General features: G+C 45.3%; 1 protein-coding gene across 2 annotated transcripts in view; it reads right to left on the minus strand.

The window, feature by feature from the left end:
* Positions 1–6,592: 6,592 nt before the first annotated feature.
* The window catches only part of LOC129386532 (uncharacterized), a 72,879-nt gene continuing 64,799 nt past the window's right edge, over positions 6,593–14,672 (minus strand). For both annotated transcript variants that reach the window (XM_072287287.1, XM_072287286.1), the window contains exon 2: positions 6,593–9,035. In XM_072287287.1, the coding sequence (XP_072143388.1) occupies positions 8,793–9,035 (243 nt within the window). In that variant the 3' untranslated portion in view covers positions 6,593–8,792. The remainder of the gene's footprint in view (positions 9,036–14,672) is intronic.

Below are 14,672 nucleotides of genomic sequence, written 5' to 3' on the forward strand. Positions count from 1 at the left end.
TCAGTTAAAGACTTAGAAACAAGGAACGGTGAAATGTTACGCACTAGTTTGTCTGGGTTTTCTGAGTGGATCACATGATATCTAGGAAAGTTCTGGACTTGTCGTCCGAAAAACTGAAAGAGATCTTCGGTGCGCCCTCGTTTGTGAGGGCGATCAGGGAGTTTAGGAAAAGCGATTTCCATGAGTACAGTAGGGTTTTCGGCCGCGATGCCGACCACCCACCATGGAGCCCAACAGGGGGACGTGACAGGAGTTCCTGCTAGAGAAACCCTGCCAACGCCAGCCGTACATCGCTGCTATAACCAAATACAGCATAACCAAGGCTGGCTAGCTACACAAGGTTAACCCTTGCCGCCGGGAGACTGGGAAGTTAGCAGAAGTGAAGACAGGAAAGATGAAAAAGGCGAGAGAGAAAGACGAAGATTGGAGAGGAGGACAGGAAAAGGCGACTGCCGATTTCCCCCGGGTGGGTCAGTCCGGGGGTGCCGTCTATGTGAAGCCGAGGCCGAAGAGGTGTGTTGCCTCCGCCGGGGGGCCTTAAAGGTCCAAACACCCAGCATCGGCTCAACCCGCAGGATCCTCTTTTCCCCAGACACGGCTAAGCCGCGCACGGCTACACGCGGGAGGGTCCAACCCTCGTGTGCTCGGGTACGTGGTGTCGCAACACGGCTTGCCATTAGAGCTGTATTTTAAAATGCCCCGCCATTCGACTTGATGGGCGTTTCAAGCTTTCAGCGCGGAAAGCGATGCAGGAAAAGGCCAGCCGTAGGGTTGACGAAATCGCACCCCTGCCCAGAACATACTTTCTTTGGAGGCCGACGAAAGCTTTAGGTGTAAGGTGCTTGTACTATCATTGGACGCCAAGCAACTAAAGAATTATCTGGCGGTCGTACCTCACTACTTTTGACTAAGTAGCTAAAAAACGATGAAGCTACCCGCGTGCCCAATTTCATACAAACGTCGACAAGCAAATCATCACGACATGCCAGGGGTGCGTATTGTAACCGGTGAACTTTACGAGGGCGCTTGTCGGCACACTTCAAGAGCTGCATTGTCTTGCCAGTGATAGCGGCGTTCACGCCCCCTCATACGGTGGACGCTGAAAACCTTATTTATTAATTATAATACTATAAACTTGTCTTTAGTCGTTACGCGTATATAAAATTGACCAGGGATATTATTTGCATTGTATGAATCTGTGTCTCGTTTTGATTAAAAAACATTTTTTCTTTCCCAATGTTTGTTCCTTTCAAACACAGTCGCGCTTCAATCGCTGCTCCCATAACCACCCTTGCTGATGTCGGTGACAATTTGTTCTGAACCTTCTTATGCCCGAAGCTTCGCGACCTGTTAGTGTAGACCTTGGCTATTATTGCACCGAGAACACCGGGATGCACACACGAGTCAAGGCATAGCGCACGCATGTATACTCACTCGGTCCTCTCTATCGGTACACAGGCTGCAGGCCGTGCAAGTAGCCCTCGTAGATTTCTCTTCCAGTCTTTTTTTGCTTGAAAGAAAGAAAGAAAGAAAGAAAGAAGGAAAGAAGGAAAGAAAGAAAGAATGCAGCAATGGCCTAATCTTGCCTATGCTCAGACCACTGAACAACTTTATTTGCTCACAGGGATTACGTACTGCCGTACGCTTACCACGTACTTGGAACAGCGCCGCAGCTGAAGGGGTTGCTCGCAAGGAGCCGTCTGAAATCGCGCTGAGCTGTCTCAGTATCACCGCTTTGCTGTCTGGCACAACCCCGACGAAGTCGCCGCCTGTGTTGCTTCCTGAGCTCTCTCAGCCGGACTATCGGCTAGATGAATGAACGCAACATCGTTGTTACAAACGGGACGGCTCTTCGGCCTAATAGGGGCAGGGCTCAGGGAAACGAATCACGTACGACAATAGATGCCAGCATCATGTGCGAACTCAAAGAGGCAGAGGAACGTTTCTCGGGCTCGACTGCCATTGTTTGGGTTGAACCAGAATTCAAAATAGGTGATATCTGGTCTCGGGTATTTCTCCAGGAGATCTCTGTATCCGGAACAGTCCCGTAGCAAGTGCCTATCCGTAGGACGAGCTCCAGTTGTGCACGTGGAGCAGGCTACCGGGTCAGTAGCTTCGCTTTCTTACGTGCTTTCGTCGTCACTGTCGACGGCTTGCCAGGCTGGCGTCTCTAGTGTCTCTGCCATTTAGCGAGGACATCTTAAGTAAGTATATCTCCTCTCCGGACCTTATGTATTAGTACCTTAACGCCGCGTGGAAGTCTCTGTGGTAGCGCATGCTCGTTGAAGGGAACTTGTGACTCGAGGGTGCGGCATCGTTTTTGCTTTGCTGCAGTAATTCGTGCCGCAGGGTCGGGGCCGTCCGGGGCAGACAGGACCTGGGTGCTGAGACGGAGTGGTCGTCAGAACTCTCGCTCACCAACGCATGTGCAGCTTCACTGACAGTGCTGAAAGCGTGTTCCGGCACACAGTCTACTCTATACTCACACCTAACCCGTTCTCTCCTCGAAGCGTGAAGGTCACTACCTTCATGTCACAGGTGATTGTGCCAATTCTGGGCGTCTTGCTGAGCCACCTACTCGCTTCTCCTGCTGTCTGTATAAATCATCACACGTTCTGCAGTGCACCTTATGCACCTTATGAGAGCGGACAGTTCGTGCTGACCCGAGCTAGGTTCTGGCATACTGCTGCATGTACCTGTATTTACCGTGCGGTGATAGCACGGCAAGTACTGCCAGTCGGGTTAAGGAATGCCATGCTGCGTGTGTAAGTACTGCTTTATTCTTAATATTTGTGCGGGAAGTCATTGCTCTACGTTCTGCATCATAATCTGCAGTAGTGTACCTTTTTGAAGGAGGTTTTGGAAATTTAACGAAGTCGTCTCATCCTGGCTCCAGTAGTCAAGGAAAAACCGACGCGTCTAGAGCTGGTGGGTAGCGAATGAGGCTAAGAAACTTTCTCGTATTTTGTCGGCACAGCTCGTGGCGCTTGTTGCATGCTTCGATGATGGCTGTCAGTGTTGACAGACCAGAATACTTGTGCAGTTCAACTCAAGTTTGCTTCGGCAGGCCGATTATAGCTCGCACTCATTCTAGCTGAAGAACTTCCACCTGTTTGTAATAAGCATTGTTCAATGCAAAGCACGCCGCTCAGTAACATTCTTTCGATGTTAAAGTCGCCTGGCACAAAATCTTCATGGTTCGCGCACCGGCCACGCCGAAACGGTTTCCGATACCGCAAATGAGGTGGAGCTCCTGGCGCCACGTCGGCTTCAGCTGTCGTATCCATTCCTTTGGTCCGCCCTCTCCACTTACTGGAACGCCCAGGATCATGACCCATTGCCCGGTTGGTTGCGAGATTGGCATACATTCCACTGAAAGGTTCGCCTTTGCGCGTTCAAGGTCGTAGCCTCCCATGAGAAGAAAGTTGGTCTTCTCTGGTCTTTTCTGGCATGTCAGTGTAGGGCGAGCAGTCATCAATGGTATCCAAGGAGCGTTGAATGGTGTCTCGAACATCTTGTATTGTTAGTGTCGTGTCCTTGTGGTCCCCCTCCATGGGGTTCACCTCCTTGGGGTCCACCCACAATGTGATGTCTGTGTAGAACGTCAGGCCGAGGTTTGAAATTTCCCCGAAATATGCCGCCACCCATCTCATTACGAGGTTGAAGAGTACTGGCAATAGGGCGGATCCTTGCAGCACACCCCCGGCATTCGTAACTATCTTGGGTTGTTTCAAGCCGGTGTTGATCTCGAACGTGCACGCTGCGAGGAACGACAGTACGAAGTTTATAATCCGCGTGTTGACCTGGCCATTCGCCAGACCTTCTAGAACTGCCGAGTGTTCCACAGTATCGAATGCGTGCTTTAGGTCTACCGCCACTGCAACAGCAGAGGCCATGGCGCTCGTCTCCCATCAACCGGCGCAATAGGAGAAGGGTATTTTGTGGGCGTCGGCGCGTACGGAAGCCTGCATGGACCGGATTGAGAAAGGCATAGTTCTCTTCCTCGAGCTGGTGCGGAGCTGCGTCAGTAGTATGCGTCCGAGGAGCTCACATAGCGTTGATGTCAGCGACATCGTCCGAAGATTGCCTCTGTTTTTTTTTACTTTTTTCCCTGCTTTCGTAAAGGGATGCACAACAGAATGCCTCCATTCCAGGGCGAGGTCACCGGCACGCCAATGGCCGTTCAGGTTGTCCAGCAGTCTAAGCTTCTACGGTTCGACAAAATCGTAGAGCGTCAGGTTAGGCCGTCTTTGACAGGAAAACTGTGCATATTGGCTGCGTCCAAGGCACGAGTAATCTTTTGAATGTTAAAGGGTGCCTCGGGTCCTATGTTATTCTCCGGGTTCTTTGCTTCATGTAGGCACGGATCTGGCCGAGCGGTGTGCTTCGGAAAGAATGCTTTGGAAGTTGCTTCCTCAAACTCTCCCTGCGTCATGTCAGCTGCCAGTTGTATGCTGAGCGCGGCGTTCGGTGCCTTGCGCTTGCCCGAGATGGCTCTATGAGTGCCACAGTTCCGGATGCCGATGCGCGCATCAAAACTTTCGCGGTGCTCCAGTCATGGTACGGGCGAGCTGCTTCGCGTACCGACGTGCTTGCACTGTCGTGTTGCGCCACCGGATAAGGTCCCTGTGACGTCTTCTGCTGAGCTTATGTTTTCAAGACGTTCGCGCGCAGCGCACATGTTTACCAGACCGTTATCAGGAGTTGGGACTGTCTCATTCAATTCTAAGTATCGTGTCGTTGCTTGCGCTACTCCAGGGAGTCCCGTTGTGACGGAAGTGTGTCCACGGTGCTCTTTCGGAATGGACGGCCTTGGTTAGGCGTGAGCGTGCAGTGCGACCATCCCTGGAAAGCCGGAGCCATACTGTCCGACCCCAGAGTCTAGACTGCACCCTTGGGATTAAACAACGGGACTCTAGACAAGAAACTGTAATTGAGGCTCAAGCAGCGGTGTTCATCCTCCGGGACTTTCCGCAAGCGCGGGTCGATACCACGGCTTACGTAAACACAGTTCAGGGGGTGGTAGCTGTGCGATGCACCTTGGACAAGTGTGGGTTACTCTTAGTGTCATACTACGGTCGACTAGAACCCAGCTGTTGCAGACGTGGTGGGGCCCGTCGTGCAAGCTTTCATGGATAATGGACTCCCGGCAGTGCTACCCCAGAGACAGAGTGCTTGCGGTGGGCTACTTCATTGCCCAGCAATGAGAATTAAAAAAAAATATATATGGTATTTTACGTGCCAAAACCATGACCTGATTATGAGGCCGGCCGTAGTTTGGGACTCCGGAATAATTTATACCACCTGGGGTTCTTTAACGTGTATCTAAACGAGGTGTTTTCGCATTGCGCCCCCATTGAAATTCGGCCGCCGTGACTAACACCAGGAATAAAACTGCCAGAAGATAAACGCGGAGGTCCTTCGAATTCGGGAAGCGACCAATGCAGCTCGTTAAACGCTGTTAAACAATCTGGACTACATCCGACGTCATGAGCTTGCACAGATGAAGTTCTATTTACGAAATGGGAATAGTAGAATAAAAGGGCCCATTATAGCCTCTGACGCCTGGTTCCGTCCCCTTTGTTTCCTGCAGTAGAAGAGCTGCCGGCCACCCCAAGAGGCGGAAGAGCTCGTTAAGCTCTGTCGTACTCTGGCGTGGAACGCGGCAGTTCCACTGCAGGATATCAGGGGTACGCGCAGGGTATTTGAGCACCAGGCCAAGTGAGTAATAAATATAAACGATATAGACCACGCAAGATGCTAAATACGTGTCGCTTGAGAATGTCAAATTGCCTTGTAAAAAAATCAGGGCTATTTACTGTTCTCTTTCAGGCCCATTTCGCGGTATACTTATGCTGGAAAAAGTTGTCTAGTGATGTGCTTCCATAGTTTGCTGAAATGCGTGAAACAAGGATCTGCGAAAGAAACATATCAGTTATTTCGCATTGCCATATGTGTGTATATATGAAATAAGCAATACAGTTTTCTGTCAACTCGCTGTCAGGAATGCGGCTATGCGCCGGCGTGTGGGTCCGGCCGTGTTCTTGCGAAGCACGAAAGATGTGCGAGAGATTATTGAGGCTCTGGCTATCTGTCGGAATAGTAATGCGTGTGTTAGCGCCCTTTCGGTTGACTGGTTAGATAAGGAGGCGGCTTTTATGAAAGGTTAAATATTTGGCGATGTGGCGCCACTCTACATGGGTTAAATAGGTGGTTGTTTCCTGAAAACGAAGTTGAAGTTAGCGCATTGTGGAGTCGTCTCCTTTCTTTCCTTGTTCGCTGCCGCTAAATATGTTTTCAATGTCAGTTATTTCGATGTGTATAGCTGCACAATTTCGCCTGCAGAACCTAGTAAGGTTTGTCTTCAACATACATGTAATGGTGCTCATTGGCCATTTCAGTTATAAGAAATGCTTAGAGCCAATAGTATTTAGAGAAAAATTGTGAAATCGACCATTTTTCAAGGCAAATTTACTATAAGTTCGTTCGACGTGATTATTTTACTTGAACTTCCTAAAGCTGCTTTTTACAGCAATATGTTTGTTGCGCCGATACACTGTACGAATTTTCTGAATATAAGAACATGAAAACATGTCAGAATTAGGGTTTTTATTCACGTTCCGCCCTAATTTTCGCTATCAAGTGCTCCATGTAAGAAGAAAAAAAAACATTAGACAGGCCTGTTTCTTGGAGTTTCATTTCCGTCCTTATCCCACTCTGATTCCTGTTTTAAGCGACATATTACGAACATTCAGTTGGCCGCCTGAACCACGCTCGGCATAGTTTCTTACCACCACTTCACTACACAGCTCAATGGCTGTCGTGCTTCATACAATGGGCATCAGCAGCGCGGGACTGGAACACGAATTTCCTGAGAATCTCAGGGCTCCACTGTGTTGCCGTTTCAGAAATCACTACAACTATTAGGTCATTATTATAAACATTGGCAAACCGATGACAACATGCTCACAAATCACGCGATAAATATATTTATACAGATCCTCGTTGGGGGGTATCCTTAGCACTTTATAAACAACCCACATAAACAGCAACAACAAATGTGCTAGGTTTAGAATGTGTTGTCTGGGTCTCTAACTACGATGATTGTATTTTAATACCATAACTAATATCATGCTGTTTTTTGTGAAGTTCAATTTTTGACCTTTATGTTTGTAATTAACCCCCCCCCCCCCCCATGATAAGCTCAACTCGGGCGCTGTAGGTATTTGTAATAAATAAATAAATAAATAAATAAATAAATAAATAAATAAATAAATCTTTGTTAACTTGGTTCTCCGTACTTACCCTTTTAAACAAACGAGGAAACAGTGCTAATAGTAATGTCCACGTGTAGGCTTTGCACGAAGTGTGTTTCACCGTATCTTACAAACACTTGTGGACGCACATTTTAGTTTTAATTTTTAGCATTTGTGTGTTGACCCTAAACATATCGGGACCTTACACGTACCTCATTTGGGAAAACGTCCTCTCACATGGGTACGTTTCGCAGTGATGATGGTGATGTTAACTGGCATCCGCTTTGAAAGGGCGGAACAAAAAGTCACCAAGCCTGCTTCATTTAATCAGGTTTTACTACATCTCTCACCATGTAGCCTATTGCCTATCTGATCTCGATTTTAACTTTTCGCATTTAAAACTTCTGTCACTGTACTGTCCAGTTAACCACGGTTGCCATGACTCCGTATCTATGCAGTCTCTTTCCTGTCTTCTTCCCCACCAATACTTTAAACGTCTTAATAAACATCATGCTCTGAACGACTTATCTCGACTGCTGACCAGTTAATTCTTCCATCTTTATTGAATCCGAACTCTTCTGGAAGCTGTGCCTTCCCTACGGGTCTTGCTGGGTGAATATCCCTTTCCGGGTTCTTTTTTGCAGGACCCACGTGCCGCATCCTGTGACTCATATTTGCTCCGGTATAGTTTTGTCCTCAGGTGCTCGGCCGTAGCTATGCTGCCCACATCGGCACTCACCATGAGTACCATCATGCGAGGCGACCGAGCGAAACGCAGCGAGTGTCAAAACATCGCGATGTCCTGCTCCCACGTGATCGCGTCATGGCGTCACAGCACAGTATCCTCCCGCGAAACGAAACCGAAACTTTGTAGAAAAAGCTGCAATAATATGGTGTTTACGGCGCTCTGAAGCTTCTCAATATTTTTTCAATAGTGTAGAAGTCCAGAACGTTCATATAACGAAAAATAAATTACTTTTTGAAAATATCACGTCAGTAGTCCTCGAAGCGTAGTCAGTGCTCCAATCATACAGCAATATCTACTTCTCGTACACAGAGCCAAAATGTCCTGAGGACAAAAGCTGAATTCCTAAAGTAAACATCAGACCTGAAGCAATTTTTTTCCAAGAACGAGGCAGGCACACCGATATTTAAAAACAATATATCTTCTCTGCATACTTATCAGATACCAATTATATTCACTTTCTTTTTCATCACGGTACAATGTCACACGTATGATTATAAATCCCTCTACCAATTTTTAAAATCTACCCCAGCTTGCATTGACGTTTGCACAGCGATTCTTTTTTTTTTATTTTTTTTTCTGTGATCTTGCTTAGTCTTGCGGCGTATCATGGCCACATGGCGCCAAAATTGGGCCTATATCCGTGGACAAGCGATTTCATCAGCTTATGTGTACGCCTATAATTTCATGCCGTGATTTTTCTTTCCGATTAAAAAGTCCAAGCAGTATGCCGACGAGACACTAGCCACCTCCGCGATCTGCTGGCCAGGGGCGTTCTAGCTCCCGGCGGCTCAGGACGAGAATGCTATCCCGCCGCCAATCAGCGAGGCGCCGACGGCCGGCGGGACGACCCCATCGACCACGGCTTGGGCGTCGTGCTCGTCCGAGGGCATCTGTATGTCCAGCCGACCTAGCAGCTCCTTGACCCACTTTTGGCAATTGTTGGCGGTCAGGTGGTAGGGGCCCGAGTCGCACATCTGTTGCACGACTTCCTCTATGCGCGCCTTCGGAACACAGTGCCTTCCCAGGTGCTTCTGCGGAAGACGAACGAGCGGGAATATTAGGCTGTATTAGTAGCATAGCATAGTATATAGTAGAATATTAGTTATTATAGTATTATAGTATACTATAGTAGAATATTATATTATACACAGCAATCAAGACCAAATAGGGGAACCCCGCTGCCAAAAGTCGGCTGGCCTGATTTTCAAAATTTTCTGCATTAGGTTCGGACACGATTTTTGAAGAGACGTTTCCAAACAGCGCGACGATATAGCTATTTTTAGTTTTGGAATGCGCTGAATCATATGGTAACAAATGCTTTTTTGCTCGAGGGAAGTAGTCCCAACAAACGTGTTGATTTCTGTGTCTGAGACCCTCCTTCAAAAAGCTAAATCTAGGAACACGAAGAAAAGATGACCATCGGAACACCGACAAGCCTTTGGTTGTGCCGTACCTGCACAAGAGTTCGCACAATCTCAAGAAGATCGCCAACAGGATAGAGGTGTCCATTGTTTTTTCGGTACCCAACAAGCTGGCACAGTTATGCCCACGCATTTGCAACTCTAAATAAACAGAGGTTATCAGTTAAAACATGACAAGCCATTCGTAAAGTGTTCCACAGGTATGGTCTACGTCATTCTCTTGAAGTGTGGAAAGGTTTAGGTCGGCCAAACCGGCCGCTGCATTAATGAACGCTTGGGGGAACATGCCCGAAATTTAAGTGATTTAAAGGACCAGTACGCACATTTCTTCGCGCACGTAATTAAATGTAGAGGTTGAGAGGCTCGATTGGGAGAGACAAAGATTATCGGTAAGAGTGCCGACACGACGACGCGCGTCAGATTGAAAGAGTTCCACATAAAGAAATAAGGCAGAAAGGGTGTAAGCACCCCCTCTGTATCGCTTTTTTTATTAATTTGTTTTATTTATTGCAGACACTGTCAATCCCAGTGGGATTTTTACAGGTTGGGCATTTATTATATACGCACAAATAGCGATAAAAACAGGTTTACATAATCTCAACAAGGATATTTGCAAAGGACACGAAGCAGATATACACATATGGCAGGAAATAAAACAAGAATGATACAGTGCATTTGGCAAAAGGGATGAAATTGCATAGGCAAATACAGTGCTTATACAGATTTTATATTATACAACGACGTGAGTGGCGTGTTATTTCCGGCTAGCATAACCTAATTATTGCGCAACAGTTCTTCTACATCGGTTACAAATTTCGGCAACGATGTGTTAGTCGTTATGGAGGGATCCAGACTATTCCATTCTCTTATTGCAAGAGGAAACAACGAATATCTAAAACAGTAAGGCGAAATGCGTATTCTTTAAGTGAGAGAATGCTTATGGCAGGAAGGTCTGGTGTCATCTAGGGGTATATACAAAGAAATATTTATTCGTAATGCATAGTGTGTTAATTGGAACAATAATTTTAGTCTTGCTAGTTTGGCGCGTTTTCGCAGAGTAGGAATACAAGCTTGTTTTAGCAGTTGGGTAGGTGAACCACTATTCTTGTATTTCTTAAAGATGAATCTAATTGCCTTTGGCTGCACTCCTTCCAGTTTGTTAATAAGCTCTTGTGTATAAGGAAACCAAATTGTGTTACCATATTCGAGAACTGGGCGAATAAATCCGTTGTATGATAGCAGTTTAATTTCCGGTGGCGCAGCTCGAAGTCTTCTTCTGAGGAAGAACAGCCGTTTTAAAGCAGATAGTGTTATACTGTTAACATGCGATTCCCATCTTAGGTCATGTGAAATGATCAAGCCAAGACATTTATGCTCATGAACTCGGGTGAGTTGTATGCTATCGATAGTCTATTCGAACTCCGACCTATGTATTTTGTGGGTTATAGATAAAAATGCACTTTTTTTTTAAAGTTCAGTTCCATCTGCCACTTTTTACACCACATCACATCATGAAGGGCACTGTTTATATCAAGGAGATCATTCATAGAATTAATTTCATTATGAAGAATGCAGTCGTCGGCAGAAAGTTTAATATTAATTTCGATGTTAGAGGGCAAATCATTAATAAAAATAAGGAATAAAGTGGGAGCAAGAACGCACCCTTGGGTCACCCCCGATGTAACTGTTGCAATGGAAGAAATTTAATTGTTAACAACATACTGAAACCGGTTGGTTAAGTAATCTTCCATCCAATTGACAATAGAACCGTTGCCTAAAGTTTTTGACGGGTTACTCTATCAAAGGCCTTCGGAAAATCTAATGCTATTAAGTCAACTTGTTTTTTATTATCAATGCTTTGGGATAAGTCATGCGTTAATTCAAGTAATTAGGTTATGGTTGAAAGTCTCCGCCGGAAACCATGTTGGATATCCGATAATATTTGTGCTTGCTCTAGATAGTTCGTGATATGCTTTAGTATGTTATGCTGTAATGATTTTCCTACTAAGGACGTTAGCGATATTGGTCTCTAATTACCGACAGCACTTGTGCTTCCTGCTTTATGAACGGCGATTACTTTCGCTATTTTCCATTCTTTTGCAAGGCTACATGTTGATAAGGATTTGTTAAATATTATATGTAGATATGTCGCGTTGAGTTCGGCATATCTTTGAAGAAAAGTCTTGGGAATGTTGTCCGGGCTGTTTCCTTTTTCTGTGTCTATTGATAGTAATAAGTTGAGCACTCCTGAATCAGTTATCGTTGGCATGTCTGGCAGTCTCTGATTGTAGCGATTCACCTCCGGAATGCGACCATCGTAAGCAGTGAACACAGACTGGAAGTTGGTATTTAAGGAATTGGCAAAATTTAAATTTTGTTCCTGAGAATTGAGAGTGTTGCTTTGTTTTTTGGGGCTAAGATACTTCCATAATTTTCCAGGGGAATGTTTTAAAAAGTTAGGAAGCGTAACTGAAAAGTAATGTGCTTTCGCTGTACTAATCTTTGCTTTCATTTCATTGATGGCACACGTGAGTTTACGTTTATGTTGAGGATTTTTTTTTGTTTTGAGCAATTTCCTTAGTCGCTTCACTTTGCGCTTCGCATGAATGACATCACGTGTTATCCATGGGTTATTTCTATTTATTCGTTTGGTTTTTGTTGGTATATGTATATTGATGGAGTGGGATACAATGGCTTTAAATCTTTCCCATAATGCTTCTATATCATTGTCTGAATAATTAGCGAGTTCTTCAAATGACTGATACTCAAAAATTAAGTAATTAACTATGCTTGAGTCATCAGCTTTTGTAAAGTCTAGATAAGTAGTTTTTGAAATAGAATGATTTGTTGTGGCCTGAATGGGAGTAGTGCATAATGTTAATTTGTGATCTGATATTCCATCTAGCACTGCTAAGTTAGTTTTATCGATCAAAAAGTTAGTGCTCAGAAAGATGAGGTAAAGAATATTGGATGCATTTGCCTTGAACATGCGTGGGCTCGTTGACAACTTGTGACAAGTCTAAACTATGCATAATACCAAAACAATTTTTGAACAAAGGAGCGATAACACATGGTTGGCCAGTCGATATCTGGAAGGTTGAAATCCCCAAGAAATATCAGCAGGGCTTTTCGTACATGAAGTTCTGTATACTAATATAATTATGTCATTGCGCGTTCATCTGTCGAAGGGCTACGGTAAACACAACCGACACTGATAGTGGTCGCGCCAAAACTCAATTTGCAAAAAAGTGCTTCGGCATTCTCGACTTCTGGTAAGACAGTGAAAGGAATTTTTTGATTTATTAGTAAAGCCACTCCTCCCCATCGCGTTAATCTGTCTTTGCGCACAATCATATAGTCGGGTGGGGCTATTTATGTGTCCTGTATGTCATCTGTAAGCCACGTTTCCTCAATCGCCATGAAGTCAGGCTCTAGGCTTATAAGACGAGACTCTAGTGCGTCAAGCTTATTCAGGATACTACGCGCATTTACGTATGCAAAGGTTATTTGTTTCGTTTTTGGGGCGGCCGGGGGCGTAGGTTTGGTCCAATTCCTTGCTGATTGTTTTTTTTGCTTTTACTCGCACTTGTCTGTGCCTTTACAGATACCCGGCGGTTCTTTTCTTCATCCCACTGAAACAATTCTCCGTTGATTCTGACTTTATCGTAAACGAGCGCAACCTTTGCACCAGAATCTTTCATTGATTTTACAATAGCCCACAGTTATTTCCACAGCTACCGGAGCGCGCGGAGCTTGTGCACATGTGTTACTGCGACAAGAAGTCCGGCACCTGTTTGACAGAGTTTTCAATTTCCTGGTGGAGATATTTAATCAGCACGGCATTCGGCCGAATGCGAAAGCGATAGGTGAAGTTAAAGAGCGACAGGTTTATTTTGTGTGTTATTTTAATAGAAGCGTTGCTTGCGTTCTCGTCGCGCCAGCATATAGGCGCCGAGTTCTAACTAGACGGCGTTCCGCCTATTTCAGCTTCCTACAAATTCTGCTGATTCCAGCCGCCTGGGATTGGACAGAAATGCCTTCTGAACAGCAACATACACGTGGCGGTTTCATGGATTTCTTGACGCTCATAAGCGAGCTTGCTTATCGCGGCAGCGAACCACGGCAGTGTTCCAGCGCATGCGGTATTGCACAGTTGTATACACAAACTTTTATATATATATATATATATATATATATATATATATATATATATATATATATATATATATATATATATATATATATATTATGCAAAACGTGGAGAAACTCACGCTTGCCTATAAATAAGCCTAACACCTTATGCTGAACGGAGACAACATTGGCATGATGGAGAAGAGAAAATGAGAGCATCGCAAACTGCTGAGTGGTACCGTAAGAATATTGAAATGTACGGATGATATGTATGTTGATTTAATGGACCGGCCTCAAATTCCGCCCACCTGGAACCACTACGCTTAAGCGTAATTCGGGCGAGTTGCATCCATGGCTTAACATACTAGGTAGTGCGGTAAAAGCTTTAGCTTACGCAGATGATAGCGTTCTTCTGCACGGATAAGCCCAGTGCTGCAAAAGTCGTATCTACAATACAGAAATTTCGCAGCGTGTTCACGAGCGTGGATGAACTCATCGAAAGAGTTAGGCTTATGATTCGGCTCATGGTGTTATAACCGAGAACAGTTTACAGTCATTAAGGGAACTGATGTTCCGCCAATTTATCCTGGCGTGCTGCTATACGCATATAAATTAAGCGTGCACTATTGGAAAGAAAGCGTTTCGGTCCCGCAAAGTTACGCTGAGACATTCGTTCCGCAGAATATGTTTTTGGAAGAGCTGAAGCCTGCAATAAGTTTTTTGGCAACATACATTTACTAGGTATTACAACTTATTCATTGTGCCCGGCTTTAGATCCTACGCGTTCACCTAACTTTTGCAACTTTCGTATGGCCGTCAACTTTCGAGCTTTCAACTGAACACTATACAATGAATGGCCAAGGGGAGCACAATGCACTAAAGCGAGTTCATAAAATTTACCATTTTACCGAAAGTACAATTGACGATTCCGGACATCAAAAAGACAGCCGGAGCGCAATCGCAAACATTAAAGCAAGCAAGTTTGGAACACATTTATATCGCGCACAGGGGCCGTATAACGTAAAAATATTCCAATATGGTTTATTCCTATCTCCTGACGTAAAATTTGCGTAACCGCCGACGCAAGCATCGGGCGGTCACCCGCAGGGTTTCCTG

This window comes from Dermacentor andersoni, chromosome 3, assembly GCF_023375885.2.
Source record: "Dermacentor andersoni chromosome 3, qqDerAnde1_hic_scaffold, whole genome shotgun sequence".
Lineage (NCBI taxonomy): Eukaryota > Metazoa > Arthropoda > Arachnida > Ixodida > Ixodidae > Dermacentor > Dermacentor andersoni.